General features: G+C 38.6%; 1 protein-coding gene and 1 long non-coding RNA gene across 3 annotated transcripts in view; both read left to right on the forward strand.

Annotated features, from left to right (window-relative positions):
* The first annotated feature begins 134 nt into the window (after positions 1-134).
* LOC131241409 (uncharacterized) lies at positions 135-975 on the forward strand. The gene is made up of 2 exons (XR_009169012.1): positions 135-271; positions 598-975. It is a non-coding gene; the product is annotated as an uncharacterized LOC131241409 (long non-coding RNA).
* A 10,593-nt stretch (positions 976-11,568) lies between these two features.
* Positions 11,569-13,186, forward strand: part of LOC131239417 (SWI/SNF complex subunit SWI3A homolog) — a 75,388-nt gene continuing 73,770 nt past the window's right edge. The window contains exons 1-2 of one of the 2 annotated variants that reach the window (XM_058237117.1): positions 11,569-11,652; positions 11,765-11,972. In XM_058237117.1, coding sequence (XP_058093100.1) covers positions 11,629-11,652; positions 11,765-11,972 — 232 coding nt within the window. In that variant the 5' untranslated portion in view covers positions 11,569-11,628. Of the gene's footprint in view, positions 11,653-11,764; positions 12,153-13,186 lie in introns of those variants that run through there. The other variant, XM_058237116.1, reaches the window with a different exon arrangement.

The raw sequence follows: 13,186 nt of genomic DNA on the forward strand, positions 1-13,186 counted from the left end.
TCTATATTCTACGTGTATTTGTGCAGCACATAACATTCTCATCAATAATGACGGATGTTTAAAGCTTGCAGATTTTAGCCTTTCACGCTAGTGCCCCAGTTCTAACATCAATGAAGTTAAAATTGAGCTTACTTCTTTGTGGCACAGGTATTGCTATGCCTTTGGACTTACCAGACACCCCTAGATCCGTCAAAGGTATCACTTTTCTAATAGTGTCGACACCCCTACTTTGGAGTTACTGGACAAAATGCTAACTCTAGATCCGTCAAAGGTATCACCTTTCCAACCATTGAGCTTATTTTGAATTTTTTTTTTTGTCAGATTGATCTAAATGTATATCTCTTGTGTTAGTGACTAGTGGGAATTTGGACTTCATGCGCCCAATGCTTATCATGATTATGAGCTAGCTTCTTGTTCTAAAGATAGTTCTTTGAAACTTGTGATTTCAGTGGGCTCCATGAATCTCTTCAATTTATACGTTTGCTAGCTTCTTTTTGCACTTGGCCTCCATGAATCTTTGATCCTTTTATTGTACATTTGCTATCTTTCATTGTACATTATGATTGACCAGCACCTTTCTGTCCACTTTCGCAACAGAACTCACTTAACCATCTTATGTCAAGAGGCGCAGTGTCATTTTCGGGGTAGATTACAGGAAAACTGGTAGTCAGTAGCAGATAGCATGTCATATTTTTTTATGCTATTTGATTCAGGTCAAATGATGTCTACAAGCACACTGAAAGCTGTGGAGTATAGAGGAAAATGACCTTTAAATTTTCCTTACTGAATTCAGGTCTTCCAATCCAGAACATTTTCAGGAAATGGTCCATTGAAGTTCGGTACTGATGGACAAATGGTATGGGACTGCTGAACCATGGGTCACTTGTACAAAATTGAAAACCAAGTATATTATACATATTGTGTATCTCCTATAACTCCATTTTAATAAATAGGTCCAATGAAATTTTCTATGCACGTCTTTCTTCATTTGCCTATTTCCATTTTTTTTCTTGTGTAGATCTACTTTTGGTTTGTGTAATTGAATCAAATTATGGTTGGCTGGTTCAATGTTCAGGTGCTGCTCTGGCCTTGCACATGTTTAAATCTACTCTAACCAATGATGAAAGTCCCACCAGATCAATAGCTTGTATTATCGAAAGGTGGGTGGCATCTCTACCATTGTCGATCAAGCATTATATAGAGCCACTCCCTGATCCATAGCTCAAGTGGTAGACTGAGTGAAAGATACCTCATTTCAACACTGAGGTCATGGTATCGATCCCTAGTGGGGGTAGCTAACAGTGAAGTGTGAACTGACAGTGGGGTGTACTAACAAGCTAACAAAAAAAAAGAGCATTATATAGAGCCTTTGCATGTCTTGGCAACCAATTTGGTAACGTTGTTTTGCAATTTCCAATTCTAATATTCGAGTCCATATTGCCTTTAATTTATTTTTTTAATCACATGGTTCAGTTGTGAGCCTTGACCAAGAAAGCTGGTTTCTGAGCCTGGGTAGAAGTTGAAGTTTGTTGTCCGGTGTGCCACGTATCATAAAACTTTTTCTAATCTTCCATTCAAAGCTAACCCCAAGATGATGTGTTGGTGGTGATCATCACACGGTTCAGTTGAACTTCTGTATGCTTTTTAATTTTTTAAATTTCTTTGAATGCTAGGACAGCCAAAAAGACACCTTCTGACAACCGGTTGGAGTTTGTTTGTGGGTGCAAAACGGCTTAGAGCTGGTGATTCTGTTATATTTATTTGCTAATCATTTGACTACTGAAGGTACATCAATTCGGGAGAACTACTGAAGGTACATCAATTTTCAAATATACCACTGTCACCCAGGTGAGTTGCAGGAGAATGCTACAGCTACTCAATGATTCTCACGTTGACTCAGGTCGAAACTCAACTGAGCTGACCGAACAAGATTTTGAGCCAAGTCTCTAGAGAACTTGCTTGTGAGTGCGACTTGGTGCTGAATCAACGAAGCTCATCAAGTCAGCGAGCTGACTCAGTTGACCCAATGAGATTTTGAGCGGAGTCAGTAGTGAACTTTCTTGTGAGAGTGACTTGGTGCCGCATTGACAAGACTCATTGGGTCAGTGAGCTGACTCAGTCGACTCAATGCGACTAATGGTAACTCAAGCCAAGTTGCTCATGACCTTACTGAGGAAGCAAACATCTGTAACAAGCACTCCGTTGCATTGCATTTTTTAAGTAGTGCGTTTGGTTACACCACATGATATTTCCTGATTAATCAGGTACCAATATCATGAAATATCATGATATTGGTCCAACCAAACTTATCCGATGGGGATCCACATTGGCTGTTGGGATGCTCGAGAATCTCTCAGATCTGAGCCCTTTGATCTTTGACTATTTTTCTTTGAATGTGGACTATCTCTGTATTTCTTTCTCAGCAGTCTATTCTTAGGTCATTGATAGATGGGATTTTCCAATTTTGAAGATTGATGCATTCCCCATCCACTGTGGGGCCCATCAGATCAAGGTTTGGATTATTGATCCATGGGCCTACGTTTATGGAATACTGTCTACCAGCAAACCATAACTTTGCTGATGCACAGAACCCTAGAATTTCTCAATTTTTTGTTTTCAAATGCTGCAGTTTGTAAATGTGATGGAACATTTCGGGTTTTATGTCTAAAATTTTAGATTATGCATGTTGTGCTGTTGTGAGAATCCAAACGACAGTTTCTTATCTATTTGTACTTCTGCAATTAGAAATTTATTTCGAGTGCTGAACTTCGTAGTGATATTAACAGTTCCGGGTCAACTTGCATTAATATTTGCAACGTTTAGCCGTTTTTGCATCTTAATTTGGTTGGTCTTGCTTAATTGTCTAAACATGCAGGATGCCTATAATTGATAAATTTAAAGACATGGGAACAGTTGTTATGGGCAAAATAGAGTCCAGTAGTTCTAGCCGTATATTGTGACGAAAATAAAGTAAAACTTGTTGGGCCTGGTGAAAATGTCAGGGTTAAATTGTCAGGAGTTGAAGAAGAGGATATTCTAGCTGGTTTTGTTTTATCAAGTGTTGGTAGGTTCTTTCATTTATGATAATTGTCTAATTGATTATTCCCAGTATATATATTCAATGGTAGAGGCCTGTTTGGAGAAGTTGAAATGGTTTTTTTTTTTTTTAAATAAAATAAAATAAAATTATATTGAATAAGTAGCTTGTCTTGTTTAGCTGTAAGATCAGTATTCTACATGTGATTGTGTATGCCTGCTTGTGAGGAATTTCAGGTTTAATTTGTAATAATTGTCTGCATCACATTTTATCATGTGCAATCCTTTTCCGGTACATGAAGTTGAAAATTGTTTGTGTTGCCTATGCAAGTACTTTCTAAATTCATCATTTTGAAGAATTTAAAGAAGGTTGCAGAAAAGCTTCTGTTCTAGACTGTAAGTTGGACAGCACTAGTTACTAATGTGTCTTTAGCCAATTTTCGTAGATTTATTAGATCATGAAATAATGAGGTCTTCCTGAATGTAATGTATTGTTTTGGGATGCCTGGAGTGTGAATAAAAGTATAGCTTTTCCGATGCTCGACATCTACTTACCTCTTTTCTTTTCATCTATGTAAATATGAACATATTCCGTCACAGATTTTGTTTTCAATCCCCATTTGAAAATAGCATGAGATTCCTTGTCGGGGACAAATCTACTCACATGCATGCACGTAGACACTGTAGAAATGGAATGTGCACCTTGATCCAAGCTGTAAGAATTGTGGACTGTATTGTGAAATTTACATTGAAACACATGATTCTCTCTGATTGGTGGCCATCAAATGGAAGATTAGAATAAAAAATTAACATTCCAAATTCAGCAAGCAAATGCAAACTAATTAGCATTTATGATTGTCTAACCAATCTGATCTGAGGCTGGGTCTGTCTTAAGCGGGGCCTACATTTTGTATGGTTTAGATTGGGGTGCATATGTGCCAGGCATACTGTAGCTTTGTGCATGCGTATCGTTTGTCCGCTCTACTAGAGTATCAATATGGTCCTTACTAATAGAATGTATTAATGTACTAGTCATGCATATCGGTTGTCAACAGGAGCATTCCCTATTGGATCTGTAAGTGCTAATGTAGAATATGGTTAGCCATGATCTTGTTCCTCTTACCCAAGTAGTTACTATTAATGATCGACTTCTTGAGCTTTTAGAAGCATTTGCAGGAGTTGAGTTAGGGACTTGAGAATATTCTCCAAGGAAGTGAACTTAATAGCCCATAGTTTCACTGCAAGGTGAGTTTCAAGCTTTGGAATGCCTTAGGAGGATCAGTTGTTCTTGTACACCTTTCAGTATACAACAGACCAATGACATATAAGGAAAAAAAATCTAATATGATGAAAGGATAGTAAGGAAGGTTGGGTCTGATTGTCTCTCACATGTGATCAATATCTTCTTTCTCCGAGATGAGTTCTGCAGTTCTGTCTCTCTGATGAGCAGGTGCAGCTAGGGATGGCCAGCTTCCGACCAGAATGCTGAAGGAAAATCCCCTTTGAAGTCATGGCTATGTGGCTCTTTCTATTTTTATTTTCTGAGAAGATGATAGAAATTTTATTGAATGCCAGAGATAAACTAAGTTAAGAGCATACCAACGCAAGCAGAACAAACTCGACTTGGTCAACTCATCCTTAATGCAATAATTTAAGTCCAATTGCAACCTCCAAACAGCTATAAGAATTAGATATGATCCATTTCTGATGTTAATCTTTGCATTTTATCTGGAGTGAAGCATCAATAACATTAGGAACTGACAAACTTCTCTAAATGTCTGATTTTGGTGTTACTATCCAATCATCTAATTTTGGTTGCATTTTGAACTGACAGAAAGGACTCCTGTTTTTGGTGTTAGAGTCAGTTTATTTAAATTCAAAACTCTCTTTTTTTCTTTTTTCTTTTTGGTGAAAGCAAGAATCTGAAAGATTCAATACTGACAAACATCGAATGTCAATTCCTTGGAAAATTTCTTGAATAACGAGAAAGATGAACCTGCTTTGGCTAAAATTTTAGTGAAAGCGCATCCAATCTTATTGCGATTTGAAACAGCAAAACCATATTACAATTTTTTTTATCATAATTGAAATGAAAAAGAAAATGTATTTTGATTGAAAAATCACCCAAATCTACCAGTGAAAATTGCCATAAGAATCCATAGAGACTTGCAATCTCTTCTATACCAATCCTTCATCATCATCATTATTATTATTATTTTGTATATTATTGTAATTAAGTTGTGGTGAATGCAAGTCTTTGGACATTTTTAAGTATGAATAAACACCAACCCTGATTTCAGCAACATATACTTTTTTGAAACAAAACAAAGTGAGAAATCAGAAGAACAGAGAAGCATGATCTGTGGCAGGGGAGGGCAAATGACAAAGGTGGGTGGTAGGTTGTGTGGGATAGAAACACACGGGTTATCTGACTTCACTAGTGGGAGTTTTCTTGTGTTTTGAGTGTGTGGAGATTTTGAGTTGCGGAGGGACTTTGGATGGATGGTAATGAAGGGGAGAATGCATCTCAGAGTGGGCGGCTTATGTCAAGGCGGCCTCGGCTGCCCCTCCCTTTTAGGCTCTTGTGGTGCTTTTAGGCTTGTATTCTTTTCTCTTCTGCATTTCCTAATAAAAAAAATTTGTTCTTTAAAAAAGAAAAAGAGAGAGCGAGAGATAGGGGGACTTCAGATGGATGCTAATGAGAGTGCAGAGTTTTGAGCCAGATCATCATCATCATCACCACTGTTTCTTATGGTATGGTCCACCGCATAATTGATATAACCACAGTTTCTGATCCAAAACTGTATTCTACAGTAACCACAGTTTTCAGCAAAAATCAGAAGGATTTATAACCACAGTCCTTTTCCAAATGCTACAAATATGATATACAGAAACACATATAATACTGAAACAGCATACCACTTAATTCCACCAGTTGTAGCTATTGCAATTTTCAAATTTTGAGCAGTAAATACAGGAACTCCCTCAAGCCTTCTTCTATATTCTGTGGGATCATCTTAAGAAGCTTCTTCGCTGCTTTGACCTGAAAAAGAAGCAAATCATTCCATATTAATGGTACCATATAACAAGAGAAGCTTTGATTCTTACCTGTTTTCTGCTAGGAACAAATTGAAACATGTGAGGCTTTTGTAAACAATGTTGAAACTAGACCAAGGAAAATGATCATATAGTGATAGTCAACACAAATGAGTACATAAAGATGATGCAAGCAGATATATCATGTAATTAGCAATTTGGCAACTGAAATAAATTTGTTTATGGAACACAAAGTCTCATTTTCTAAAAGACTCTAATTGTCCAAAAGAAAATAATTAGTCCTACAAGTCTGCACCGTTCAAATGCCGACTGATACTGCAGTAAAATTATAAAACATATGCAACTTTGCATAAGGTATTCGTTACACAGAGACTTGCAATTCTAATTCAAATGGGTTTTGAACTCCTGACATAGTTTTGTTGAACCATTGTTTCTTTTTTCTTTTCTTCTTCTTCTTCTTTTTTTTTCTTTTTTTTTTTTCTCTCTTTTTTTTTTCTTGACAAGATTGCTCACTCCATTTGGAAACTGTATATGCTAATGAGTCAACTTATACGAATTTTTTTTTTTTTTTAAATGTACTTAGATAATGCATGGTTTGTTTTAAGATAATTTGTAAGTGGTTGTTTTAAGTTATTAAATTTGAAGAAAAAGTCAAACTTGTGTACTAGTTGCTATTTTGGATAGACTGTTTTGTTTTGTTTATCATCTCCTCACTTTATGCAATGTATTAAGGGATCTGTTGGTTTTGTTCAGTGGTATATGAAGGACATTGAAAAGCACGATGTCCTAGTTGCCCATACTTGAAGTATGTGAAAGAGGTGCTACTTCATCTCATCTTGGGTGCAATTGTCCCTCATCCATGGCTATTTACCCTGCCTTGACCTTTGGAGATCCCTTGGCTGTCTAACATGGGAAGTTAGCTTGCTACCCCATTGCTAATAATAGTATTCGTTGTCAGCAATTTGAATCCTGTTTTTGAGTATGTGTTCTATTTGAACTTTTATGATGATATGAGTTGCATTTTTATTTTTATTTATTTATTTTATTTTATTTTATTTTTTTGTTGTTATTGCGGAACTGTGATTTATGTGAGTCTACTTCCCGCTTACAGAGTTCTCTCTTTTTGTTGGTCTTTTCTTTCTTCCTTGAAGATATTGATCATGGCCTTTGTGTATGCCTGATTGCCAATTAGGAAGCAATAACCAAACATTGAATGCAGCCACATTCTTCTGATCTCTTGATAACTCTCTAAGAAATATCACACCATTTAGTAATATTACTGCGAGATTTTCAAAATCTTGACACTATTTGTCACATTGGTCCTGATGAAGACAAGATAGAAGTCAGTTTAAATCCAGAGAATTTTGAAAACATAAAAGAGCTTGATATATTAAGAGCCCAAAGCCCCAAATAAACGGCCAAAGTTACAAAAAGACTGGGTCGATTGTATGTAAATGCTTACACCCATTTGTTTTTAAGGGCTCATGCCTACATTTAGCTCTCCATGTAATTTCTTTGGTTTCTAGCAGAGGAAAGAGCTCTCAGTCAAATTTCATTAATACATTATCATTGTATTTATATATTTTTAATTTTAGTTTATTTGTTCCTTCTGCCTGCAGTTGCAAGTCAGGTTTGGTATTGGATTCTTTCTCTGACTAAGATGATTAATTGTTGGGAGTAATTTGATACTCCGGCAGAGTAGGACGCTTGATATGCAGACACTCAGAAATTGCTTGTGCCATTCATAAATCAAATTAAAGCAAGTAAATTGTGGAAACCACTGTTGCTAAGTTACAGTCTGAAAATCAGATTAGTTGAGCCGTCCTAGCCCCCGATTTGTTGATGCTTGTTTGTTGAAACCATTGGATATTTTTCATTTTTTATCCATTCCAATAAATTTACACCAATCTGATAGATAATCAAATAAGCTTACCTTTTGGTTCATCATATTTTTTTTTTGCTAGTGCATCTTGATTTGGTTTGTATGTTATGCAAGGTTGTTTGCTGGGTGAACCTTGGCTTGATTGGACTACAAATTGCCAAAATGTCCAAGCCAATATCTGAATGCTAATGGCCTTTTGAAGAAGGGAGTAAACTAATCTGCGTTTCAACGGCAAAGAATCTGGATTCTGCTGACTTGTTGAATTTGAACATTGCATTCATTAGAGCATGTTAAATAGTGGCAAATTCTAGTGTTAGGAGTTCCAGAAATTTCGGCAGTTTGAATCAGAAGGTTCTTTAAGTTTCCTGCATTGTCTAAATATTTACCCCGATTGGATGTAATCCAAGTATGATCAGAGCCAACACTCTCATTTAAATATTACTCCGGCTGGATGTGATCTGAGTATGACCAAAAGCCAATGGTCTCATCATCATCGTTGTCATCAATATGTTCTTAACAGTGCATTGGTCTGCATACTGTTCTATTTCATATGGCTGATTTTCTTTTGCCTTAGGGATGCTAATCATGTGACTGATTGCATTTCAAAAAGGGTTGTTTGTGGAGATTCTTTTCTTGATGGGTATTCTTTGTCCCTCTTTGCCATTTCTTTTAGCCTTTATTCCTAGTAAAATTCTGTTACATGTCCCTGGTCATAAAGCAATATCTTATTTGGAAAATAAAGCAAATTATTTTGAAAGGAGATAATCTTTAACTTGAGGAATATCAGTCACCCTGGTCTTAAAAGTTGTGGGCCAAAGAAATCCAAAGCTTTTACACCGCTACTTGTATTATAGGTTATTTGAATGACTACACACTAACGTGTTCTTTCAGGTACTGTTGGAACAATTAACTAGTTCCCCACGGAACAATCTCAGTTCATCCGAAGGCCTTATTCAAATTTTCATGGAAAAATTAGAGCGAGATATCACTCAGATCATGCATGGGATTCTGATTGATTGGCTTGTGGAGGTATTACTCAGATTATCTTAAAGATTGGGACCTGAATCGTCAGATTCACTGTTCATCATATTCACATTATTCAATTTTGAAATCCATCACTTGACCATTACAATCAAGCCATCTAACCATTCAACCTGCTAATGATTTTCATCTAGGCTAGGAAAGAGATTTAGAGCATTGATGGTTAGTCTAGGTAGCAGTCTAACTGTTGAATCAATGCAAATGGGTGATTGAAGGCCAAAGACCGAGTCATAGGGCCCACCTGAGATCAGCCTCATTCTTGAGATCATGGCCGTACATGGACCAATGGATTGAATAGTTGATGTGGATCGGATTTGAAAACCATTGGACCTCCAGAACGCATGGGAATGTGAAGAAATTTGAGACTTGTGGCCCACCCAAGACATGGATTGACCTCGTTCGTGGTCAATTGATTCAATGGAACTTGTAGAGCCCAATGAATGGAGTGGATTCTCTAAACTCACGGTGCACCCCATTCTTCGGGTTGCATGTGTACACAATCCGAATGCACCCGCGGTGTGCTGGGTCACCAACCTGGGTCAAACGAGGTTGACCCGAAAAAACGAGAAAAAGGAGAATTTCTCTCCTCTTTCCCGCCCAACCACTGTTTAAACGGACGACGTCCGTTTGCAACAGTTGTGGCCCACCATCAGGGACCAAACCAATGATCCGAGCTATCCATCTGATAGAGCACCCAGGGACGACCAAAACCTTGCAAGTTTCGCATGTTGGGACGCACGTACGTGGACACAAGCTCCAGCGCAATCAGGTGTTGCGCATGGCAGTTTCCGAAAACGGAAACTGTTTCGGATACACGCTGGCAATCCGCGTGCTCTCCCTCCTTTCCATCTTAGCCATCCAGCCTGGTGCAATCCTAGCCCTCTATTCCCTCAGATCACAACCCTTCATTTTTACCTCCATTTTGGGTTCCCACGAAAAGCAAAAGGCGGGGAGAATCTTACCATTTCGGGACGTGGTTTGATCTCGGCTGCTCAAGAGCTTATGGAGACTCAACCAGCGTACCATGAGCGTTGGATTTAGGGCATCCAACAGCTCCCTTCGTGAGGAATAAAGACCTCGTGAGAAAATGTATTCCCTCAATTCAACTGTTTACTGTGGTGTGGTTCATTTGAACATTGTAAATATTTAATTTTTGGGCTCAAGCCCTAAAATTATCAGGGAAAATGTATGTACGGAGCGGATAAAATACATAAATCACTGTGGGCCTCACAGAGTTTACTAAACTACCATTTCCATAACAAAAACTTAAAATTACCAATCTACCCTTTTACAAACGACAACCATTGTATTATTCTACGTACGGAATCCCACTCCATTGCATGTGCACTAACTCTGAATTACCAAACTACCCTCAGGCCCACAGTGATATTTGCTTTTTTACTGAGGCTGAGCTTTATGGGGCCCACTGTGTGATGGACATCCACCACTTGATTTAACCGTTGATCTGCTCTAAGCTATGGTAATGGGTAAAAAATTAGCTGTTATCAGAACTCAAGTGGGCCACACCATTTGAAATTATGAAAATTCATTTCTATATTTTCTCAAGCCCGTGTGTACTTGCTTTTCAGTCATTGGTCTTGAGGCTTTTACTGGTAAAAGAACCCATCTTACACACCTGGCCATTGTCACACGTACATGAGATCTAATCCATACATCGGGCAGGTCCAACCGTGTGGATGGACCCACCGAACTGTGGTAGAAGAATATTTCCATGGCCCCCCTGATGATAGGCCTGTTCATTTTCCGGCAGAAGTAACTTCTGACGGTGGGTCCCATCACATGAACGACTAGGGTCTTGCAGACGCGTGCTGGGGGAGTGGGATTCTGAGAAGTAGGAAGGTCGATCTCTGTGCAACCTCTCTGCTATATAAACGCAGGGAACCACCTATTAGGAGTAATGGAAGCTGCCATTGCAATCGCAGAACAGTTGCCGGCACCGGCAAAATTCTGCCACCATATGAGATTATTCTTTTCTTATGTGGGATTCTTAAGATGGAAAAATGTGTGTGGCCCACTGCGTTCGGACTTGGATTTCCTGCGAAGGCCTTCCTTTCGCAGGAAGTTCCTGCGCTGGAAACATAGGTGGGGCATGATGATGGATATTAGATCCAATCCAATCCATCAATGGCACTGCGATATTGATTTCCTAACCATTAAACAAGTTGATGTTAGGTCCCACATGCTGGTTCGACCAGATTTTATTTTCTCAGATGAATGGATTAGATATCACACTCACGTGCCATGCTAGCACATGTGTAGTGTATGGAAAGCTCAGATCACTCACACATGTTCCCTATTGGTACGTGTGACTGAATGTAGATGAGCACGTCTCACACCTGTGTTGAATTAGCAAACCTATCATTATTAGTGCCAGAAGCAGATTGCGTTGTAACTCACTACGCTTAGTGTAAACTCTGTGAGGTCGATAAGAGCCTTCTGTTTGAATGTAATTATAATCTCTTTTTTTTCTTCTTTTTTTTGAAAAAAAAAAAAAAAAACTCTGTGAGGTCGATAAGAGCCTTATGTTTGGAGCGGCAGCAGCTCATTCCGAGTTACTAGCAGACCAGGAAGACAGGGAAATAGAGAATCTAATGGCAACTATAATCGAAGCACAGGTTCTTGATCCTTCTTCTTCTTCTTCTTCTTCTTCTCCTTCTTTCCTGTTTCTGCTTCACATTCAAGATGAGTACTGATTTGCATTTCTTTGTTTGCATTTGCTGTTAATAGCTGAATAAGATTCAATCCAAGATCAAGCATTTTGAGGAGCTGGAGTCGATCTTGGAAAAGGAATATGCCCAGATACAGCAGCTAAAAGAGTCCATATTTGCAGATTGGATTGATGTTCAACAACAGGCTTTCCGTGTGGGCATTCCAAGATATAGGGATCATGGTTTTGTGAAGTCGTCGACAAGTAGCTCGTTGCAATGGAGTTTCTGTATCAGGGATTTGTTTTATTAACTTGGGAAGTAAAAGACTAAAGAGAGAATGTTATGAAAAATGAGGTTTCTTTCCAACAATTGTATGCATGTGTTTGTAAAATATTAAAAGGGAGAGAAGGGCCTCCTAGTTTCATTGTTGGGGAACATGACTCTTGGAATACAGATAATTTCGTTGATGTCCTACGCCCCATTCTTGTGCTAGTATTTTGATGCAGCTCTCCTAACAGTTCATAGGATGATCAGGGCCATTGGTCTGGTGGTCCGGGATGTGGATGTGCCATGTACAGGAAAGCAAGGAAATGGGCTTTGCTGTCCCTCGATCAGCCGCCTGCAGAAAGGAATGGCTCTAGATGGTCGGTGTTCAACCCTGCAGAACTCGTGATTGTATGGTCACTGTTGTCTGACTGCAATGTTTGGCCTATGGTTCATCCAATTGGTGGCCCACCACATGATGGGCCTTAACCTCGTGGTAAATTGCCACGTGTACTGTGAAGAGGGACTGTTGGATGGAACTTAAATGATGAGAGGCAATTGTTAGCATTTCTCTATTCATATTTTGGGGATTATTATTATTATTTTTTCTTGGGCTATCAACCAAACAGGTTGCCCACCTTTCACACTTCCCGATTGTTCTTCTTGATTGCTAATGATTGCTCAATGGGCAGTGTTTGTATCAGGTTGCAGGTTACGTGTTACAGATCCCCATGAGCTGATTAATCAAAGCCTTCTTATTAAGGGACTTATAAATGCAAGGTAGGAGTAGTCCAACTGGCTATTTTACAGGCCCTTAATCAGATTGCTTTAATTGAACTTTTCAATGGAATCCAATTGTCTATTTTACGGGCCCTTAATCAAATGGCTTTGATTGAACTTTTTCAATAGAATAATCAGATGACTTTTGATTATCCGATTGGGGTGATTCTGTGGTTGTTTGCAAATCATGGACTGCCCTGTGCAGTGGTCCACCACAATCTGATCTTAGGTGGGCCGACTTGGATTCTATAATAAGGAATTTGCAGGAAACCAGGTGACGAGGATTGGTGCTGGATGTACCTCAAGAGGAACCATGTGATATGTGTTGCGCAGCACGCCAACAACGCTAGTGAACCGAGATCCAATCTCCGGTCTCACCCACAAACGATAAACAAGAAGAAATATAATTTAGAAGAAGAATTAAAGTATTCCACACAAACCGCAAGACAAAATATAC

The sequence above is a fragment of the Magnolia sinica genome, chromosome 3 (assembly GCF_029962835.1).
Source record: "Magnolia sinica isolate HGM2019 chromosome 3, MsV1, whole genome shotgun sequence".
NCBI classification, from domain to species: domain Eukaryota; kingdom Viridiplantae; phylum Streptophyta; class Magnoliopsida; order Magnoliales; family Magnoliaceae; genus Magnolia; species Magnolia sinica.